The 23,841-nt window shown below is 35.3% G+C and overlaps 1 protein-coding gene across 2 annotated transcripts in view; it reads right to left on the bottom strand.

The window, feature by feature from the left end:
* DNA2 (DNA replication helicase/nuclease 2) overlaps positions 1-21,056 on the bottom strand; it is a 41,594-nt gene extending 20,538 nt beyond the window's left edge. For both annotated transcript variants that reach the window (XM_064488112.1, XM_010985813.3), the window contains exons 1-8: positions 20,101-21,056; positions 18,400-18,585; positions 17,391-17,574; positions 15,452-15,597; positions 10,599-10,730; positions 4,875-5,091; positions 1,871-1,988; positions 653-818 (exon numbers count right to left, since the gene is read on the bottom strand). In XM_064488112.1, the coding sequence (XP_064344182.1) occupies positions 653-818; positions 1,871-1,988; positions 4,875-5,091; positions 10,599-10,730; positions 15,452-15,597; positions 17,391-17,574; positions 18,400-18,585; positions 20,101-20,276 (1,325 nt within the window). In that variant the 5' untranslated portion in view covers positions 20,277-21,056. The remainder of the gene's footprint in view (positions 1-652; positions 819-1,870; positions 1,989-4,874; positions 5,092-10,598; positions 10,731-15,451; positions 15,598-17,390; positions 17,575-18,399; positions 18,586-20,100) is intronic.
* Between the last annotated feature and the right edge of the window lie 2,785 nt (positions 21,057-23,841).

Below are 23,841 nucleotides of genomic sequence, written 5' to 3'. Positions count from 1 at the left end.
CTCCCCCCTTCAAACAAAATAAAATAAAATAGAGCAGGGCTCAACAAATGTTAAAAAAAAATTTTTTTAAATAATAAACAAACCTAAAAGAAACCTCTCACTCGCCTATGAAGGTATAAATACATATGACTATTCATAAGATATCTAATAAACTTCCCATATGTAGAAATATAAACATACATAAACAAGTCTATTGGATCATATCAAACTGTCTAGAAGAACCAAGCTCCCTGTTTGTAACTACTAACCTGTTTTTAACTACAAAAGGTCTAAAATTAAAATAGCAACTGAGAAATGAAAGATTTCTTAAACTATCATTTAAGAAAAATTGTATTCAGAATGCTTCTACCACATCTTTCTTAACCGGTTTCCCTAAGTCCTACAATTATTTTGTTTCCCCAGAAACTATATGCAGTAAGATTAAAATACTCACTTTTGGAAAAAGTTTTAAAAGCATTCTATTATTCTCCAAGGAAATAGGTTTGTTATGTAATACAAAGTAACTGCTTTTTTTTTTTTTCCTTCTTCATTCCCTTCATTTTAAATAACCAAAATGAAATCAGCAATGCCAGAGCAGCCGATGATGTTAAATCGTTCTGAGTCAAGTGCTTACTTAGCTGGAGGTAATGCTTTTGGAAGACAGTGTGCTTACCTGCTATAAAGAGCACATTTGCCCATCTGTGAACAATATTTACAAGTTTGCTGTTCCTCAATTATTTGTGGCAAAGATGCAAGCTTTGTCTTCCCCTCTCCAGTAGCGGGTTTGCTAATTCGGTGAAACAAAGAGAATGCCATCTGGTTTCTTAGCCTTAATAATTCTATGGAAAAAGAAAGGGGTGGGTGGGTGTTTTTTAAGAATTAAGTAAAGTTTATTAAATATAACCTCCATTATGTAAGTAAAACTTTCAGATTCAAAAACATAAAAAGAAAAGAATCAACATTCATATTCCCCACTACCCTAGAATAACCACTGTTAACATTTTGGTATAGTTCCTTCAATTTTTGATCACTTGATAAGTTCTTTAAACAACCATGTGTCTCATAAATAGTAAATATTGTGAAGTTGGTGTTTTATTAGCTGAATGCTAAGGACAGATATAGCTATCTAGAGGGTCTCAAATAAGACAGGAAGTTTATTTTTGTCCTTTTTTTAATTGAAGTATAGTCAGTTTACAATCCTGTGTTAATTTCTGGTGTATAGCATAGCATATATATATATATCCTTTTTAAGATAGGAAATTTTTTAACACTTTTTTATTGAGTTATAGTCATTTTACAATGTGTCAAATTCCAGTGTAGAGCACAATTTTTCAGTTACACATGAACATACATACATTGATTGTCACATTTTTTTTTTCATTGTGATTAGCATTCTATATAGTTTTAGATGAATAAACTGAGCTAAAGAAAATAATTCAGGATAACCTTTGTACTTTTTAAATACAACACTTTAGGCAAAGTAAGACAAGTATTTATTTGCTAGACATCTCAGTTTACTCTCCAGGCATTTTGATCACGGTGCCTGTGCACTTTAGAACTTATAAAAGTGGTTCCTGACAAGTGCAACCCTGTTCCCTAGGACACAGTAACTTCATGAGGACATCTTTGTGATGAGGGACAAGATAGGAAGTTTAAAATAATATTTTGTATAATAAGATTTTAAAAGGTTAATAATGTTTTCAACTACACAGTATACTGTTAAAATTCTTCAAAAAAAAAAAAAGCATACATACAAGTAAAAATTACAACCTGTATTAGGCCTAGCAAGTGCAGTAAGCAGTTGTCAGGTATAAATATGTATCATCAAAAGTTGAAGGAAAGAACAAACAAACAAAACCCAGAGAAGTAAAAGTGAGAGAAACAGCTCAACCTCTTTTATCAAGATGGTGGGCAGGCACAGGGTACATCTGGCCAGTCTTCAGGTAGAGGAGCAGGCCAGCCTCTGGGTCATCTCTCCTTTCTTGGCTCAGCAGTGTGTACAAAACAAGCTGTGAAAACACAGGACATTCTGTCAAATAAAGCTTCAACTTTCTATATTCCCATACATGTTTTGCAATCAACACATACTGTAATTTTAAAATCAAAAGGTCAATTAAATTATTTCCATTTTGAAAAAAAAGAAAAAAATTTATTTCCATTTTGAAAATAACATGATCCAAATTCAGAAAAGGTAACAATAAATTCTATGTCAAATATTTAATTTCCACAAAACAAGCAGAGTTTATGCTTCTCAGTTTTACAAACTAAATGACATATTAGGATTTTTCTTAGACAGTAAGTATTTAGGTTTCCAATAAACTAAAGAGAGAAATTAATCACGCTAGGTTTTACATTTTGAAGTTAAGAGTCTTTAGACACCATTTTCCCTGTTTAAAATAAGTGAACTAAACACTAAAATGTATTTTATTTACATCATAGTTACTGTGACAACTAAATGAGACTACCTGTATAGGTATTTACTGTTTTTTCCAGAGTGACATTACATACATTAGGCTTACATGGTGCTCTTCAGAGAAACTATCTAAAATAAGTTAGAAGTAGCTCCTTTAGTTCATGAAAACACCTTGGCAGCAACATTTGAGCCTATGTAGCATTTTTTGGGAGGTCTTCTTACAAGTACTCCATTTGTGTTGCCTGATACAGCATACGTACCAAATAAAACTTTTTAAAATTAAAATGAACTCATAAATGACAGGGTTGAGCTTGAGCACCTTGGGGCTGCAGACCAAGGGAGTCATGCAAAACTAACGGTTCTTCCATATTAAGTTTTTCCCTCCACAGGAACTGAGGCAAAAGGAAGAGGTACATATGACTCTGCTTCTGGGATTTGTTAAAAGGGAAAAAAATTTGAAATGAAATTCCCTTAGTATTGTGATAAAAGGAAGCTGAATTGAAATTTTACATTATTATAATTCAACTATGTCACATGTTTTTGTGAGCTGGTGATTATAGCTCCATGTAATATTTTTCCTTTAAAAAATGTGTTTCAAATGCCAAATTACTGGCTCAGAAATAAACTTGTGGAATACCATTCCCTTATAAAATAAAGATCTTCCTTAATTGAAGTTATTTTATAACATAAGCTTTTTCCGTGTTACCAAAGTGAGAAAGTCAAATCTCGTAAGAAGGGAGATCTATGCCTTTCCTTATCCACAACACCCATATAACTCAATGAATTACTATAATTATTCTTTCAATATCTCTTTGTTTCTTGCACAATGAATATGCAATATCAGTGCAATATATTTGAGCCTTATTCAAATCAACTTCCTAATTTTAAACACTATTGTATTCTTAAAAGTTCTTGTAGCTTTTCTTCTTGCAAAGATAAAAGTTCCAACTGAACAAAATTAAAATACAACAATACTCTTTGCCTTGAAGACACAATTTAAAGCAACCTTAGAAGAAAGGTCTTTGAATCTAGACCACCTTAGATGCTTTTATATTTCTCGTTCTTTTAGCATTGAAAAGTGATTTCAATCAAACTCATCCTTAAAAAAAAAGTAAGTAAAAATTTTCAGATTCATGTACACATTCATGTACACAGAACACATTTCTTCAAATCTCTGACTTCAAAAACAGCTTTTCTTCTATCTTACCATGATTTTCCTTTATCAAGAAAGCATTAACTAGCCAACTCTTCGTTCATTTCTACATTACCAAAGTGAAAAGTTCAAATCTTCTAATAGAGAAAGCCTATTTTCCCTCCACCTCCAATATCTGTAAAATCCAGTAAGAGGTTAAACAACAAAGTTACCTTACTTTTCATCCCCAAACCAGAAACCTTTTGTGAGAACCTTTGATGTGTGGTCCACAATTAAGAATGGTAAGAAAGACTTAATAACAAAAAAAAAATCTTTATTCCCTAATTATAAAATTCAATACTTGGAATCTGAACCTTATTTTATATAAAATCTGCTGAAGTAATATGTGAAATTCCATAATTTCCAAGAGGAAATTTAAGTTATATTACAAATGCTATGTTATTTGTTACACTATTTATTCCCTTAATATTTATTATATCATAAGGATACAACAATTTACTATCTTTTTGTTTTATCTTTGCTTATTTAGAAGTGTCTAGAACATACCACAGACAGCCAATATGGAGGTGGACAGAGGGAATAGAAATAATTAGAAAAAAAAATAGAACTTTATGTTAATTACTTTGTTAACTCACTAATAATTAATATAAATTTCAGGTAATTTTAAAAGACAGCAGAAGACTGTTATATTTACCAAAGAGAAGAAAAGTGGATTAAAAAAACTTGAATTTAACATAATGGTGAGACATGGCTCTATATTTTATTTTAGATAAAAATCAATATAATCAGATTAAAGGTCAGAAATAAAAGAATGAATTTACACCAATGTTTCCTAAAAAGTATCCCATGTAAATGTTACATGAAAGTAATAGCTCTATGGCAAATTAGAATTATGAAACGCTGGGTTAAACATAGCTAAAACAAATCCATATTACTTTCAGATGTTTTAAAAACCTTAATAGGCTAATGTGCATCATTAAATCTCCAAATATACTTGGTTTCCCCAGTTTATATGACCAAGGAATTGTTTTTTTAGGAGCATCTGTTTAGACTGGTAGTTTGGCAGCATTAACTTGGCAACACTGGCTTAAAAGTTCAGCTGTTATACTGATTTGCTGGAGAAAACTTTCTGCTGTAGCCATGCAGACATTTATCGAACAATTTGAGTACTCTGGATATATCTATCACAAATTGAAAAGTACTATATGAAACTCAAAAAAAAATTTACCTGAATTGAACCAAGATTTATAAAGCAGACTACTTTTAAAATATATAATTTTAAACAATATATATTACACATTCAGACAATTTTCTTATTAAGATTTATACCTGACTACGGTGTTCAATAGAATTTGATTCTTTGCCAGTTTTAAGTTCCAGTGGCATTATCTTATATTTCGTTTTACTCCCTCGATGTATTTTCACACCAACTGTAACATCTATTTTGCCCTTCAGTCCAAACCTAGGAGACCAAATGCTTTCTTCAATATCCAGTGAGTTTATAACTTCGATATTATATGTCGAATTATTACTACCATCACTTGGCCTAGAAAACAAAACACAAAAATATTTCATTAGAACACTTAGCTCATTTCTCATATGCTGGCAATGACTCTTCACTGCACACACAGAATGTGGGAATGGCAAAGAGCCTACATACCTGTATGGCAGTGATTCTCAAAGTTTGGTTCCTGGATGAGTAGCATCAGCATCACCTGGGAACTTGTCATAAATGCACATTCTCAGGCCTCATCCCAGGCCAACTTGCTGAGAAACTCCACGTGAGGCCCAGCAATTTGTTTAACAAACTCTTCACGTGATTCTGATGCACCCTCAAGTTTGAATCCTATAGGCTCTAACTCATGCAACTTATATTTTCTTAATATTTATCATCTGTCTCTTTCAGTTCATTCTTACTATAATCTTCCTAATTCAGGCCTTTATTTCCTCAGGCTAGATTACTGCAAAAATCAAAGTACGGCAAAGTATCTGGACTGCTGGGGCCACAATATCCAATCTGAATACTTTGATCTACAATTATTACACAGATTAATACATAATGGCTTGCATGTAGTTGCATCCTAGGTAGCAAGGGATGTGTTCCCTCATGTATCACCATATTAAATTGGGTGGGAATGAGCTGTCTTTCCCCATTATCTATGCAGTGTGGGGCTGGACTAACCGAACACTTCATCCCTACACCCTCAACCCCCACCCACTGTAACAATCCTCAGAAGAGCTCATAGGCTCCTACATGTCCTCATTATTTTCTTTACTTAATCATTAAATGAATCCATCTCTGCTATTATCAGTATTTAAAACAAATGACTCAACGCCATTTTTTTATATTACAGAACAGGTTCTGATTTTACTATTTCAACAGTTTTAATAAGCCAACAGCCAAGGAAGGAGGAAAAAGAGGAATATATAAATGTCAAAGGAATTAGAAGACATGAAAATAACTTTTAAGGCCTCTTACACTTCTCTTATCTAAGATTTATTCATTTTCAGAGAAGTTATTCTCCAGAAGAAAGTCAGGTAAGAGCTAACTTACATATTAATTCTGTTTTAGACTCAAAGCCATATAAAATGTTAAGTATAAAGGAAATATTTCATGAAAAGGATAAATTTTATAGTAATAAAATATTTTATATGCCATAAAATCAAGATTTAAAAAGTCTAAAAAATTCCGGCTTTCAGAATAAAAAGTCTAAAAATTCTGGCTATCAGAATACATGATTTAGTTGACTTTGGTTTGCTAATTTCATATAATTTACATCAGCAGCTATTTCTTAACAAATAAGAATATTTTCTAGAAAAGGAATGCTATCTTTGATAACTTTTTTAACTGTTTCAGGATGCTTCACATATAATCTCCAGGAATATATGTATACTTCTGCAATCTTTGAAGACAATAGAGGAATTCAGGAAAGCCACAATTTATTTGAAATCCTTAAATATTAAACTGTCTCTATCACCAGATGTTATCTGGTCATAATAAATATTCAAATATATGAAATAAAGCAAACTTTGTTAAATATAAAATGTCACATGTAATAGCTCAAGTGATAGAGCACACGTTTAGCACACAGGAGGTCCTAGGTTCAATCTCCAGTACCTCCTCCAAATAGAAATAAATGAATAAACCTAATTACCTCCACTTCATTTAAAAAAAATACTAAATAAAATAAAATAAAATGTCACATGTATATTTAATAGAATATAGATAATGAAACTTTTAACTTTGTTACTAAAATTCATTCCCCTAGAAAAAGAAGTAATGTGATTTAGACTTAGATCTGTAAAACAAATGACAGTACTTCAATTTAACTACCATGATTTTAGTCAACATAATGCTATAAAACTCCTTTGAGAACCACCTGATAGAGAATATAATGTCATGAAGATAAAGAAAATATACATTTACTACTTATGTGTGAGAAAAGCTGTCTCTTTAAATGGCTTTTAAAGGTCTCATTCTCTGCTCTAAAATCTAAAGCTTTGTTGTTGTTTTTGAAAACTAGCTACAAACTGTCGGGGAAAAGTCACAAGCTAAAGTACAAAGGAGCACCTCCTTCACAGACAGATAAAACCCAATCAGGAATTACCGCAACAAATAAAAGTCTTATACCCAGATACAGAGATGAGAACATTGGGCTAGGAATCAAGAGATTCCTTATTCTAGACTCTGCTCTACCACTGGTTTTTCACATAAAACCTGGACAGGTCACGTCACTTCACTGGACCTCAATTTCCTTACTTGAAATCTAGGACTTACTCTCAAAAACCACTTTAAGGTCAAAGATGATTCTGAATCCAAAACTTTCCTAGGCTTCCATGATACACTTCTTCCAAGCTACCAGATCCTTTGCTGGTCCACCCCAAGCCTCCTTTGATGGATTCTACTCTCTCCCTTGGTCCTCATAGACTGTTACCTCTCAGGGTTCTGTGCCTTTTCTGCTGCCCCATGTATTCTCTCTCAGCAAACCCCTCCACTTCTGTGCTTTTAACTACCACCAGTGCACTGAATTCTTGGAGGGCTTTAGTCTCCCTGAAACACCTAGAACGATCCTGGCACAGATAGAGCATGTAATACATGTTTACTGAGTAGGTAAGACCATAAGTCTGAGAAAATGGCAGCTTAACACTGCAAAAACCAATGAGTAAATTTTAGCCAAAAGGAAAAATATGCAGACAAAATGCTAAAACAATTAACAAATGGTGAAAGAAAAGCTAATATCTAAAACAACCATAAAAATGGATAGCTACCACAATTTTAAATCTCAAGCAGATTTTAAGTTACTCAAAAAAAAAGGGGGGGGGAGGAAAGAAGGAAAGAAAAGTAGGGAGGGAGGGTAAATAAGGATAAAAAAATAATTAGGAACAAGGGAAAACAAAATTAAGTTTGTAATTATCACAAGATATTCAAAAGAGACCAGAGTGTCAGAAATACTTCAAAACAAAGCAAGGAACCAGAAAAAGAATGACAACTTACTAAACACGTATCAAATTATCACAGTGAAGACTAATGTACCAAGATCCACCCCCTATACCAGACACAGCAAGCTGCTCCAAAGAAATAGCAAAGAACGAAGCATTTATAAATTTATTCAAAAAAACACAAAAAAAAACTACAAGAATAATAAACCTATTTACTCCAGCTTTTTTTTTTTTTTTTTTAGGGTAGGGACCCAGTGGTAAATTTATGACAACAACAGAAGTAAAGAATGAGAAATAAACTCAATTCTAATAGCAAGATAAGCCTTATTTTTTTAACTAGTAAATATTTTTCAAATACACATCAAAGTCCTATTGGCAAATTGATTGTGGGGATGGTTGTATAACTCTATGCATACACTGAAAGACACCCCATTGTAAATAACTATAATGATAAAGTAAAAACAAATAAATAAAATCCTGCCAGCAGATACAGGACACTTAAATATTGCTGGCAACCTTCTAAAATGATTAAAAAATTCTCAAAGAATTCTAGCAATATGTAAAAGGCTATAAAATTTCCAAGTATCTTGGGTAAAGTGGTCCAGTTCTGAGGTTTAAATACCAGAAAATATCGGTCCCTGTAAGATCCACTCTTCCACTTGTGTGCTGTCATTCCCTCTCCTCTATTCAAGGACATAGCTCTAAGAATTCTCCCATCTCTTCTAAGTATTAATGTTGCCCTGTCTATGGAATTCTTCCCACCAGCATATAAACATGTTATATCTCCCACCTTCAAAACAACAACAAAGCTCTGCTAACCCCACATAAGCCTCTGGCTACCATTCCATTTCTAAATAGCCTTGCATAGAACAACCTCTCAATAAAGCTGTCCACACTCCGTGACTCCAAATCCTCTTCTACCATCCTCTTTTTTAAATTTTTTTTTTATTTTGGAGGGAGGTAATTTAGTTTCTTTTTTAAATGGAGGTACTGGGGATTGAACCCAGGACCTCGTGCATGCTAAGCACGCACTCTACCACTGAGCTATACTCTCCCCCTACCATTCTCGCTTGACTCCATTCTGTTCACATTTTCTCCTCTAGAATCACCATTGGCTTTTCTTCCCCTCACACTCCATACGTAAGTCAAAACATATCATCTCTACCTTTACAATCTAACCAAAATCTAACTGACTCTCATCACTTCCACAACTCTCACTCTGGTATAAGCCACCACCTTCTCCTGCTTGGATTCTTGCAAGAACCTCCAAATTGGTCTCTCCATCTCTGCTCTTTTCCTACAACATAGTCTTAAAAGAGCAGCTAGACTGATCCTTTCAAAAGTAAACCTGATCAATGTAGAAACTAGCATAGAGAGGTTAGGAAACTAGCCTAAAGTTACATAGCTAAATTACGGCAAAACTGGGATTCACATCCAGGCTCTCAGTGTGTTCTCTGAACCACAGAAAACTTCAGAAGACAAACTGGTCCAAAGAACTGACTGTTGCCAAGATTTCTCATTCACAAATCTTAAAACAAGTTCAGACTGCAAAATATCATGAGATAAAATATTGAGAATATTGAGAAAAAATTAAGATTATTGATATAAAGGGAAGTTGTGCCTATTGAAAGAAAAATAAAATGTTGCCTTAAAAAAAAAAAAAAAAGAAATCAGATCAAAACCCTCTGTGCGCACCCTGCAGTGGCTTCCCATGGTAGCCAGATTACTGACATGGGATCAGAACGGCCACCAATGTCCTGCAAGTCTTCTGAGGCCCCAGGTCAGCTGCTTCTCCTGTTCTCCCTCCCACCTCACTCTGCTGCCGCCACACTGGCAGGAGTGCATTAGCCACAGGGCTGTTGCCTGGAACGCTCTTCCCGGAGACAGCAGCTTAGCTCCCTCCTGCATTTCCTTCGGGCTTCTGTTCAATATCACCTTATTAGATGACCGTTCTACAGAAATAATATGTCCCCCCCAACTTCTTCCTTCTCACCCTCCCCACTGGTCTATGCTGCATTTATCACCATCTGGCACTGGCTGTTTACTTGTCCAGTAGTCTAGTAGCACCACGAAGTCAATGGCTTTTTTTTTTTTTTTTTGACTGTAATCTCAGCACCTAGAACATTACTTGGCACATATTAGGCATAGGCACTCAATAAATATTTTCTGAATGGGCAAATAATGGGGGAAAAAAGGATTACCTATAAATTTATATCAATGCTGTTTGGTGGGGGGAACAAATGCCAAACAGCACTAAATGGTTAAACACAGTATTCATAGCACAAATTCATGGCAATTAACACATGAGACAGTCTATATATGACAGTAAAACAGAAAAATATATATGAAATTAGGACCTTCCCCAAATATTTACAAACTGAAAATTTTATTTAAAAACTATACCTACATCCAAAACTTAGAAATTTTATTATAATAAAAACAGAATTTTCTATTGATTAGATTTTTTTTTTTACTCAGAACTGTAATTTACAAAGTAAGCAAACAAAAAGGCTAGGTGTAATAACTCAACATTTAAAAAGCTTTAAGTCAACATCTAGAATAAAATCCTGGTATAAACATATGAATAGCATACAGACAAAATGGATTTCTTACAGAGAGAGCTGCATCTCAGGGAAGTCAGTTGAAGTCTGTTTATGCATGAAATCTCCAGCCCATTTAGAAAATGAAGGAAGATACTCCTCTACTTCTTGTTTTATTTCATCTTGATTCAGATTTAAGCGGTACCTACCAACATAAGAAATATTAAATATGAAAGCTTAAATATGAAAAAAGTAAATGAGGACAAAAACATTCAACTATGAACCCAAATGTCCATCAACTAATGAATGGATAAATAAAATGTGGTAAATACAATGGAACATTATTCAGCCTTGGCAAGGAAGGAAATTCTGATACAAGCTATCATACAGAGGAACCTTGAGGACATTATAAATAAGCCAGCAATAAAAGGACAAATACTGCATGACCACTTACATGAGGTACCTAGAGTAGTCAAATTCATAGACACAGAAAGAATGGTGATTGCCAGGGACTAGGGGGAGGAGGAGTTGTTTAATGGGTACAAAGTTTCCATTTGGGAAGATAAAAAAAGGTCTGGAGGTGGATGGTGGTGATGTCTGCACAACTATGTCAATGTACTTCATGCCACTGAACTGTACCCTTAAATGTGGTTAAGACTGTGATTTTTAATGCTATGTGTATTTTAACACACACAAACACACACACACACACAAAATGCAAGTTACAGTAGCAGGACATCAATTTTCAGATTTGCTCCAACTCCTAACATCTTGGGTTTAATTGGTCCCAATTACACTTTGGGGATAAAAAAGAAACTGTAGGAAATGTTGCTCCTGAAACCCAGCAGTGGAAAGCAGAGATATAAAAGAGGGGAAAAGACCATATGGACAGAATGGTAACATCAGCCTTACCAGGTCAAAGGACAATCTATAGGAATATTAACTTCTTAGGTCAGAAGTCAGCAAAGACTAACAGAATCTAGTCTTAGTTTTTCAAGGTGCCCACAAGGTCAAAACTGTGACATAATAATACTATGACATTTGCCATTTTGCTCTTGTTCTCTCATGAGTACACAGTGGAGATTCCTGAGCCCACATAACACACATACAATACAGCAATACTTCAAATGCAGAAGCAGGTATAAGAAACAAGGGTCTTCCATTAAGTCATAAATTAAAATTAAAATAGTTGCAAAAATGTAAAACAATGCCACTTGTCTCATTACATTCTTTTCAAAAACAGTTATTTTTCATTAAACTGGTATTTACATTAATATGGAATGGATTGTTATTGTCAAAATCAGTAAACTTTTAAATTGTCTCAGTTTTGATTTCTAGTACAGTAATTATCTATAGATAGAACCCACATAAACAAAAGCTCTTCAGGGTCCTCAATAAGTTTTTTAGCCTAATGGGGTCCTGAGACAAAAAATTCTGAGAGCTCCTGTTAGACTTACCCTCCCAGGATGGTTCTCCCATCCCCCTCTTCATGTTAAACATCCCAATCTTAACCACTACTCTGGGGTGTTGGGAGCACATGTGTTTCTGTGTCAGATCAGCCACAGGTCTGAATCTTAACTCTGTATTTACTAGATGTGTAACTCTGGGCAATTCACTATTCATTAAGCCTCAGTTTTCTCATCAGTAAGGTGAGATGGTAACTACCTCACACTTAGTCTGAGGATTAAGGAAAACAGCCTATGTAAAGTACTTGGCTTAGGATAAGAAGTCAAAAAGGTATGAAGCGGCGGATGGTAACAGTGAATATTCATATAATGCTGCCTATAAGCCAGGCACGATTCTAGGTGCTTCACATGAACACCTTCAACCCTCGTTATATCTCTATGAGATACTACTGTCACCCCCACTTTACAGCTGAGGAAACTGAAGCTCAGAAGTTACTTCCAAAGGACACACAGATCTAGCTCAGGAACCTAAGTTTTTAAGCCCTGTGCTCCCTTCTACACTGTGTTATAAAAGCTCACTGCCATTATTTTCTCCCTGCACGCCTGAGTTCTCTTGAGTACTGGCACAGACTCCAACGATCTGCAAACTCCTTTTAAAAGACACAAGTTACCATTTTTCTCACATTCTAAAGATAGCACCATAATAACACACTCATCAGACACTGAGACTCTAGGACACTATAAATTTACCGTGTAATAACTCTGCAACATTTCTAATACCAAATTTAATAAGCTCCTACTCTTCTAGGTTTCTGCTATCTCTGGCTCACCAGGACTAAGAGAGCAGACCCCTATCAGTCCTCCAGGAGAGATGGTTCAACAAGAAATACAAAATTAGCAACCCTAGCTCTGCCAAGATAGCTTGTCCTGAGCACAAAAGCAAACTCAGGTTGAAGGCGAAGCTAAAATATCTCAAACCAGGGAGCAACTGCAGACACCAAAGTGCCCCAAATGACCTACAGAAACACAATCAGCCTAGATAAGGCAAAGGTTATCCTTGAAAAAGGCTGTTTGAAATGTAGCAACTTCCAGTGGATAAAAGATGAGGTACATGAGGATGTGGGGAAACAGGGACTCATATATTGCCTGCAGAAATGTAAAGTGAATTTTGCAATATATACATATATTAAATCATTATGTTGTATACCTTACACTAATACAATGTTATATATCAATGATACCTCAAAAAACTGGAAAAAAATGAGTAAGTGAATGAAAGAAAGAGGATACTGTCTACAAAGAGCAATTTGACAATATGTATCAAAACTTTAAATATACCCAGACTGGATGGATCCTGTCCCTGAGGGGAAAAAAATGCTATAAAGAACATTACTGGACAAAACTAAAATGTGGACAGTAGATCAGACAAAATTGAAATGTGGACAGAAGATCAGTACAACAATGTTAAATTTCCTGAAGTTGATTAACTGCACTGTGGTTACATAAAAAAAAATCCTTATTGTTAGGAAGTATACACTTAAGTATTTAAAGGTAAAAAACCCACAATGTATACAACTTAATCTCAAGCTTTTAGAGAACTTAATCTCAAGTTTTAGAAAAACACACACACAACAGGTAAATCTGAGAAAAGAGATATGGAGGCATGAGGGGTATAACTCAGTGGTAGAGCACCTGCTTGGCTTGCACAAGGTCCTGGGTTCAATCCCCAGTATCTCCGCTAAGGGAAAAAAGAAAAAAAGAGTACATGGATGTTCTTTGTACTACTCTTGCAACTTTTCTCTAAATTTAAAATTATTTTCAAATAAAAAGTTTTTTTAAATGTTTGAATATCCTCTAACCCAACAATTCTATTGAGCCCAGATGTATACCTGAACAACTATGAAATAACGAGTGTACAAATGTATTTATTATAGCATTGCTAATAAAAGCAAAGATTGAAATGCCAGGAGCTACTTAAATAAAGCATGGTGCATCCATAGAATGAAACATTATGCCCCAATTAATTAAAAATGAGATAGCTCATTAAGTACTGATACGGAATAATCACCAAGATTTCATCTTTATATACAGTAATGTGTATAGTATGCTACCACTTTGTAACACATAATATATAAAGATAAGTAAATACACACACATACAATCATACGTAAATGTTTGAAATCTCTAGGGAAGGACAAACGAGAAACTGATAATAGTGGCTGCCTCTGGGGAGAAGAAATGAGTGACCAGGGAGATAGAGGTAGAAAGGACTTATTATCACTGTACACCTTCTTGTACTATTACAATAACATATGGTGTATATGAATTTATAATCTATTTAGAAATAATCATTTATTATTAAAAAAGAACATGAAAAGGAATATATGGGGGAGGGTATAGCTCAAGTGGTAGAGCACATGCTTAGCATGCACAAGGTTCTGGGTTCAATCCACAGTATCTCCTCCAAAAGTAAATAAATAAACCTAATTACCTCCCTCCCCTCAAAAATAAACAAACATTAAAAAAAAAAAGAAAAAAAAAGGAATACTTATGTATAACCAAACCACTATGCTGTACACCAGAAATTAACACATTGTAAACCGACTACACTTCAATTAAAAAAAAAGTTAAAAAAAAATTAAAAATTTTTTTAAAAACCTAAACAATTGGGTAATCTTTTTCCTAAATAACTTTCTCCAACCATCCTGTAACCATTCTTCATTGTCATGATCTCTTCTTAGGTAGATTCTTCCCAGTGTTTTACTTTTTACAGACCAGGACTCTTGGAGTTTCCAAAGCAGTCCACACTGGTTATTCAATGTGTTCTGCATTTAAATTCTCCCTTTTTAATTTGAGCCAAGTCACAGCAAAATGACATAACCGCCTGCTCTTCCCTCAGATTATTCAGAGACTTAAGGTTCAGAATCCTAAGCCTAGACTTCTATAGATATAATAAGAAGACAGAGCATCAACAGGTAAAAATCTGTTCTAAGATGTGTAATAAAGTACAAGGGTCTGTGAGAGAGGGTAGAAAAGAACTCTGGACCTGTTATATTAGGCTTTTGGAGTTTAAAAAGTATTCTTTTAAACAGGAATGGGCAAGATTCAAGAGAATTAATATTTTCATAATATTTTCAAAATCAATCACGTTTTTCCTTAATAACTTAAGATTATCATGATAAAAAACAATAATTCAGTGACACCCAAGGGTCTACTAGAATATATTCCTCCAAAATTCTGATCTTCATAGTTCTAGTATTTTCAAAAAAGTTTCTTCTTTCCTACACTGTAATGAAGCTATTAGCTCTCATATTCCAGCATCTTGGAAACCAGATAAATAGATATTATCTGTTAGATATTAGTGAAAAATAACAGATGCTGAGGGGATGAGACACTCCATTATGTAACATGCCAAGGTTTAAAACAAGGACACAAATTCTGAGCAAGGCTGCTCAAGTCTTATTTTTCTTTCATCCTTATATTCAAAATTGTACCTATAGTTACTCTCATAACTACTTACATTTCCTTTAGATGCCTTATTTCTTGAACAGTTTTAAAAGCAAGTTCTTGCAGCTTTTCTGGGTCAAAACTATCACTTATTGCTTTTTGAAATACTTCGTGGAGAACTGTACCAATCAGCATCTGGCGTGTGGCTGGATCAGAGCTCTACAAAAAAATAAAATAAAATAAAAAATAATCATCTGAACATTTTATTTCACAACTTATCAATGGACATGAGTGTATATTCAGTAAACTTTGATTTACAATGTTGTTAGTTTCAGGTGTACAGCAGTGATTCAGGTGTGTGTGTGTGTGTGTGTGTGTATGTGTATAACATATGTATATTATTTTCCAGATTCTTTTCCACTATAGGCTATTACAAGATATGGAATCTAGTTCCCTGTGCTATACAGTAGGTCCCTGTTGTTTATTTTATATATAGTAGTGTGTATCTGTTAATCCCGAACTCCTAATTTATCCCTCCCCATCCCTTTCTCCTTTGGTGACCATAGTTTGTTTTTGATGTCTGTGTTACCTAATCTATTGAACCCCCATAGCCAAAGTGCACTGGTGAGAAAAATGCCAAAATATTAAACAATTGTTTTTCTGGTGAGTGAAATTCCAGCTTTCACTTTCTTCAACTTTGAATTATCTGAATTATTTCACAAGTTTTTCAAATCAGTATATTTCCATTTTGAAAAAAATTTTCTGTATGAAAATGTTCAATGTATTCTCAAATATTCAACATATTCTTATCTAAAAGTCAATAAAGGCATAACTTACCTCATGTAAGTAAAAGGTGTAACTCAAACATAAAATATAAACTTACAGCAGAGATTCTAACAAACTCACACCACTCAAAAAGAAACAGTATTTTTCAAATTAACTCTTTTATTAGCCTGGACCTTCTCCTTGAAACTATCAAAAGATAAGATAAAGTCTACCAAAATATCCATCAGGAATTTTAAAAGTTAATTTACAGAGGAACCCTCTACTTTTTTTGTAAGTTCTTTGTGAATCTAAAATTATTTCAAACTAAGAAGTTTTTAAAATATTAATATTCAGGTCTGCTTTATAATATATGGTTAAAAGAGAAGTTAATAGTCCCCCACAATTGAAGAAAAAAAGCTGATTAAAAAAAAAAAAACTACAAGTAAATGATAATTAAGACAATTAGAAAATCTACTTAGGTATTTTTCCTTCTTTTTCTCTTCTTGCTTAGCTGTATTTCTAGTTTTCTATATAAATATAGACTAATGGCATAATTTTTTAAATACCCTGGAAGGAAGAAGAAACTTAATAAAAACTCAGGTTCTTCAAAAATAAATGGCACTGAAACAAAGAGGGTGGGTACAAGGCAGAATACAAAAATAAAATGTATTTGTGATAAAAGACATTAGAGATAAACTGGGTATTAGATTAATTTAAGGAATTACTGTTGATTTTATTATGTATGATAAAGATATGACATTTATCCCCAGCTTTCATTTAGTTGCAAAATAATACAATATTTGGGAATAGCAAAATGGGTACATGGGAGTTTATTATACTCATCTCTTTGTGTATGTTTGAAACCTTTCATAGTAATTTCTTACAAAAAAAGACTGCCACACTTATTTTTAGTTTACTGGGAATCACAGAAGCCAAGTTTAGAAATGCCCAGATGTATTAAATAAAACATTTAAATTACTTAATTTTATTATTAGAATTAATTGTTTTACTAAGTAACAAGATTTAAAGGATTCAGGCACCTGGCCTTGAATTTCAGCACTGCCACTTACTAGCTACAGTAACTTTGGGCAAGTCACTTAACCTCTCTGAGCCTGATTTTTCTCTATAAAATGCAGCTGATTAATACTATCTACTTCACAGGACTGCTGGAAGGATTACGTAAGAGTGTAAAAGAGCTCTGTAAACTCCAAGACCTTATACAAATACTAGCTGTTAATATTATTCACCCTAAATATTTCACTCAGGACAGCTCTTCTCATACATCGAATACTACTGGCTATGCTTGTGCCAGAAATCAGCATATCTGGATATAGAATCAAATATCCAAAATCTTCGTCTATTATCCAAGTATCGGATATGCAGTCTCCCTCCAAATGAATGATGTCCCCTGGTTCCACTGGTACAGAGCACCTGAAAACAAAGCAAAGTTAAAGTGTACATAGTTTAGATTCCTACATATAAACATATTAAGAAGGCTTCAAAAATAAAGGAATATTTTATCTAGAGAAATAAGTATTTCTAAATTTCCGGGTTTTACCTCGTCTACTGTAAGAGCTTTCAATTCATTAATAGTGTAGTATATAGCTCCAATTATGGATGAGGTTGTTTCAATAATCTCTCATTCTTGACTTATAACATACCTATAGCTTCTATAAGTCTTGAGGCATGAAGCCAAGCCCAATGCAGCAAGAATAAAATCATATTTATCTAGTTCAAACCATCCAACTTGAAGCCTAGACAGAGCCCAGACATTAGACCTCCACCTTCTCTGCATTTCCCTTTCACCCACATCTCCCCTTCACCCATCATATACTAATTTGCTTTGAAGAGAGAAATCTAAGGTCTAAGGATGTTCTTATGCTGTAATTAATTTTGCTCTTAGTGGGAACAAATAAGTTTAAGCTGCAATCCCAGAAAACACTGGGGAATAGGAAGCAGTTATTTAATAAGTCCCCTTGTACTTAATTTTCAAATGACAATAAAAATCAAGTTTTCGAATAAGGGACTTGAGATGCTGGGGTAATAAGCACAATTTTTATGTGGAATTAATTCAGGTTCTTATCTACTCTCTTTATTAACAATTAAATTACAGCAACATCCACACAAGCCCATGTGATGGTTTGTAAGAGGGTACCCTTAAGACCCTACCAAAAGACTCTAATTTCAAGGATCACTTCTATAGTGCATTACTAGAGAAGACTGCCAGATCAATGCTCTAAGTCACACAAAAATTACCAGTCATTCCTAAGGACACACAATTCTTCATATTCTAGTGACTGGGAAGCAGTGATGATTAGGTGCTTTTCATGGTTTCCTTCTTCATTCTGTACAATATTGACTGCTAATACCAGGTACCGGTTATCCATTCCTCGGCTCAGAACTGTTTTAGGAAAGGAAGCTTCCACCTTCTTCTTCTGAAATCTAAAGCGTACACATACAAAACTACTGTAGCACAAGCATGAAATAAGAAGCTAGCTAATCTCCTTTATCTACAAACCAACTTTCTGGTTTCTTAGGTTTTTTCTTCTGGAAAGTTTATCACAATGACCACTGGCTAAAAGAGGTAAAAATTAAGAGCAAGGGCCTAGCAGAATGCCTATTATAAAAACTTCCCAAGGGGGTGGTTGTGGTTCAGTGGTAGAGTACCTGCTTAGCATGCACGAGGTCCTAGGTTCAATCCCCAGTACCCCCATTAAAAAATAAATAAATTATACATTAAAAAAAAAAAAACTTCCCAGAAGCAATGCCATTTAAAACATGCTTATGATATGGACTTTTCCAAACATAAGCTCTATGAGGAGCTCTGTGGGACATCCATGATTGTGAAGATTAACGATAAATTGAAAAATATGAAACAACAAATGCCTACCACTAGTGCAAAACTTTCCAAAGTGCAAGTAAAAGGAAATGTCTAGGACACTATCCTTTTGTTATGGAAAACCATAGTGTGGCTAGTTTGCTGAAAGTCCTACTGTGAGCCTCATGATTATACTAATTTTTAAATTAAGAGAGTACTTAGAAATCATCTAGTCCAATGCACTATTTAATGCAGGAAATCCTTCTGTGGAACTTCTTGGGGATCCACTAGCCCATGCTTTGTAGAGAAAGCAAGCTTAATCCTGTCATATTAACCATTCCTTCACAGAATAACGCAGAAATTCCTTATTTATAGTAGGCAAGTCAATTTCACAGTAGTTTTTCTTTCCAATTTGAGTGCAGTATTTATCAGTGACAGTCCAACAGAGTCCAAAGTCATTATCTCTCCAATTATAATACTAAATGCCTTTCACATTACCCTAAAATTATCTCTGTCACCCAACCTTAGCTTCTATCATGTTTTAACCGCCTCATTCACCTACCCCACATAGCCTCAGACCATTAATTTCCCAAGGTCAAGTGGGAAGTCTTAAGGCTCTCCCAAAAGGTACTGCTGATCAAAACTGAAAATGCAAGTTTCAGTCAACAATTAATAGCCTCGTTATTATTGGACTCAACTATTAGCCTAAAAATTACTTAAAACAATTCTACACCATGGTTGTGGGTCAAGTTTCCCCGACCATTTAAACCAAAGCGAGGGTAGAGTCCTCCCTGGAATAACTCTCTCCAACTAAACATCAAGAAAAGCATCGAGCTGTTGCTATTTCCTTTCACGAAGACATTTAAGGTGGCTGGGACTCCCCAGATTCGGGAAAGAGGTGGTGTCAAGGGAAAGAATGAACTGCCGGGAGAGGAGGAGTCTTCAGGTTCTGGCACAAGCGGGGCCCCAAAAAGAACCCTGCTAAGCAGACCCCAGCTCCGGAGGCTCGTCGGTCGCGCGGGGACCTGAGCCGGGTCTGTCCCGAGCCCGGGTCCGCGGAGGCGTGGGTGCGGCCTCTCCCGCTCCTCACTTTTCAAATCTCCCGCTTCGCTCCCAGACCCTCCCCCTGCTCCGCTCACAGCTCCGCGGCCGGCGCAGCCTTCTGCCCGAAACTCCTCTCCATTAGCATCTCCAGCTCGTCCACCTGCTCCATTCCGGGCGCAGAGACAGCAAACTGCCGCCAGGTAAAGTCAGAGCAACACGGGGCAACACTGCAAGAGAAAAGGAGCGCGACTCTGCGACGCGCGGTGCGCATGCGCCAACCAGCCGAGGCCCAAGGGACCTGCGCAGGCCGTCCCTCCCGAGCCCCGCGCGCAGCGCGTGGAGAGCCACACCTGGCCAGCCAAGGCCTTTTCAGGGCTTGAAAGACAGTGAGTTTACATAATCTGGTTCAAACCAAATGCTCCTGCCCTCTCTCTGTGAACAGAACTAGTTGCAGTTGCTGAAACCCAGTCGTCCCTTGTTAGCTTGTGGAATTTTTTTCATTCCCTGGGGAAACAACCTCCTTTTTTTCTGGAAAACTCATTGAGAAATTAGCAGCTGTCAGGTAGGAACTTCCTCATCATGCCACTACTAAATCTACAAAACCACTAGTTTTATAACCTCTTTCCACTTTTTTCAGCAGTGGACAAAGCATTCCTCTTATCAACGGGCAGTCAGCCCCTCTCCTTGTTCTCAGGCTCCCAAGGCCTCTTGCATTCTTATGAGCATCTTCAGTTATTCCCTCCTCGTTCTCTTGTGTCATTAGTCTGGCCTGCACTATTGGATCACTCCCAAGCTTGTAATGTGGCCCAGTATTTCCCCCTTTTTTTTTTTTGGCGGTGGTGGGGGAGGTAATTAGATTTAATTTTTAGAGGAAGTACTGGGAATTGAACCCAGGACCTCATGCATGCTAAGCATGTGCTATACCATTCCCCCCAGGATCTCCCATCTTTAAAAGATGTTACTTTGATGGAACTTACTCCATCTCCTTCGCCCACCCTACTGAGCAAAACTTTTTAAAAGAAGTTTCTTCAAGGCTGTATCCAATTTCAACTCCTATGCACTTTCCTTTTGTTTTTATTTTTAAGTTTTTAATCAAAAATCATTTTTACATACAGGGAATATTAAAAACCACTCTTAAAGTAATATTCTATAGAATATTTAAAATATGCAGAAATGTGTAAAAAATAATGATCACTTCATAAGGCTATTGCCCAACTTTATCAAAAAAAAAATCTTTATCAAAAGTTGTCTTTCGCATTCATGTTTTTTCATATAAAAATTATGAGCATCTTCTTGGGAAGAAAATGGGAAAGCCTTGCTTGTAGTAGATACAGATTTGGTACCTGTGACACCACACTCAACTAGTTTTCCTACAACCTTGCAGGCCCTCCTCAATCGCCTTTGCTGTGTCATCATTTTCTGCCCAGTCTCTAAATGTTGAAAGTCCTCAGAATTCAGCTCTGAACTCAATTTCAATTATAACAGCCAAAATGGAACTTTTTATTTCCCCAACAGCCCTATTATTCTTCTCAGTAATGGAACTAACACCCAGAAGATAAGGCCAAAAACCCTCCTTGATTTCTTTCTGTTACCCAATCCAATCCATAGGCAGACCCATAGATTCTTTCCCTAAAACTATCTTAAATCTCTTCATTCCTTTCCATCTCCATTGTCACTACCTGATCATTATTTCTCACATGTGCTTCCATTCTTGCCTCCCTGCAATTCAATAATTTATCATGAAAATTTTCAAATGTACAGTAAAGTTGAAAGAATTATATAATATCATATACCTATCACCTAGGTTTTACAATTAATGCTGCTATCACATGTGTATCTATCTATCCCTCTATCCACCCATGAATTCAAGTTTTTTAAAATGCATTTCAAAATAGCAGACATCAATGCATTTCACCCCTAAACATTTTAGCATGTGTATCATTAGCTAGAGTTCAATATTTGTTCGTGGTGCTTTTCTTAAGTTCACTGGTTAAACAGAAGTTGTAATACTGACCATCCTTGCCTTCTACTGATCTTAAGGGGGAAAGCATTCAATATTTCACATTTAAATATAATGCTAGTGGTAGGTTTTTCATGAACACCTGTTATAGTTATCTAATCTATGTAAAAAGAAAAACAAAAACAAACCTCCAAAGCTTAGTGTCTTTAAACAACAATCATTTTTTTAGCTTATGAATTTTCATTTTGGGCAGGGCTCCAAGGGGAAACGTTGTCTCAGTTCCTGGAAGCATCATCTGGAAGCTGGAGGATTCACTTTAATGACGGCTTACTCAATGGCTGGCAAGTGGAGACTGGCTGACTATTCCTCTACAGGGGCTGCCTGGCTTCTCACAGCATGATGGCTGGATTCCAAGAGCAAGCATTCCAAAAGACCAGATGGAACCCATTTCCATCTGACTTAACTTCAGAAGACACATAGCATCAGTTCCACTGTAGACACAGGCACACTCAGCCAGATATAAGGGGAGGGAACAGTCTCTACCTCTCGAAGGATGATTGTCAGTGATACATGAGAAGAGCATGTGAGATGAGATGTATTGTTAGGAAATAAAATCTGACAAAATGCTCTGATTCAGGAAGGTCTATTCCAATGTGATTAGTTTTTTAAATGAATCAATCTTGAATTTAGTCACACATTTTTTCTTCATCTATTGAAGGATGTTCAATCATGTGTTTTTCTCCTTTAATATATGATTATAGGAAATTACACTATTGACTTAAGATTGTTAAACAATTTAGCATTCCTAGGATAAACCCAATTTAGTCATAGTACAATGAACTTTTTATGTATTGCTTGATTTGATTTGTTAATATGCTGTTAAAGATTTTTCCATCTTTGTTCTTGAAGGATACAGGTTTGTAATTTTTCTTTTTTTTTTTCCCACAACTTTGTCAGGTTTGGGCATCAAGGTTATAGTGGCATCATAAAATGAGTTGGGAAGTGCTCTCTGTCTTCTAATTTCTGAAAGTTTGTATAAGATTATTTCTTAGATGTCCAATAGAATTCACAATTTGAGCCTGTAGCTTTCTTTGTGGAAGGATTTTTGATAAATTCAGTATCTTTAACTGGTTATGTAGACTTTCTGTTTCACCTCTATCAGTTTTGGTTGTGATTTTCAAAGCATCTGTCCATTTCATCAAAGCTGTCAAATTCATTAGCAAGGATTTAGAAATCCCTTATCTTTTTAATATCCACAGGATCCACAGTGATGTCATCATTTTCTTTCTTGATATTGGTAATTTATGTTCTTTCCTTTTTAGTTATCAGTCTAGCTAGGGGCTTACCAATTTTGTTGATCTTTTCAAAGAACCAATTTTGGAGTTTATTTTCTCTATTGTCTGTTTTTCATTTTGTTGATTTAAGTGTAAGTAATTGTTGATAAAGCAGAGTGATCTTTGTAAAAACATAATCAGGCAATTTTATTCCCCAGATGAAAACCTTCAAGGGCCTTCCATTACATTTAGAATAAAAGACAAAGTCACTACCATATCCTATAGAGCCCTACATGATCTGCCCTGTGTCTACTTCTCCAACCCCATTTGTTGCTACTCCCTCACTCACAGTGCTTCATTCACACTGGCCTTCTGACGGTTCCTATGTCAAGCTACACTTTTTCCTGTTTCAGGATTTTTGTATATACTGCTCTCTTCACATGGACCATTCTTCCCCCATAACTGTATGCATGACTGTTTCCTTTTTATCCTCCATGTGTCAGCTTAAAGTTTAGCACATCAAAGAAATTTTTTCTTGACCACTCTAAAGTAGCTCTCTGATCCTTACCCCCAACAATTATTCTCTATCATGTAATCTATTT

Source organism: Camelus dromedarius, chromosome 8 (genome assembly GCF_036321535.1).
Source record: "Camelus dromedarius isolate mCamDro1 chromosome 8, mCamDro1.pat, whole genome shotgun sequence".
Classification (NCBI taxonomy): Eukaryota; Metazoa; Chordata; class Mammalia; order Artiodactyla; family Camelidae; genus Camelus; species Camelus dromedarius.
The sequence above is the reverse complement of the archived record's forward strand: the minus strand, read 5'-3'. Positions and strand labels throughout refer to the sequence as shown.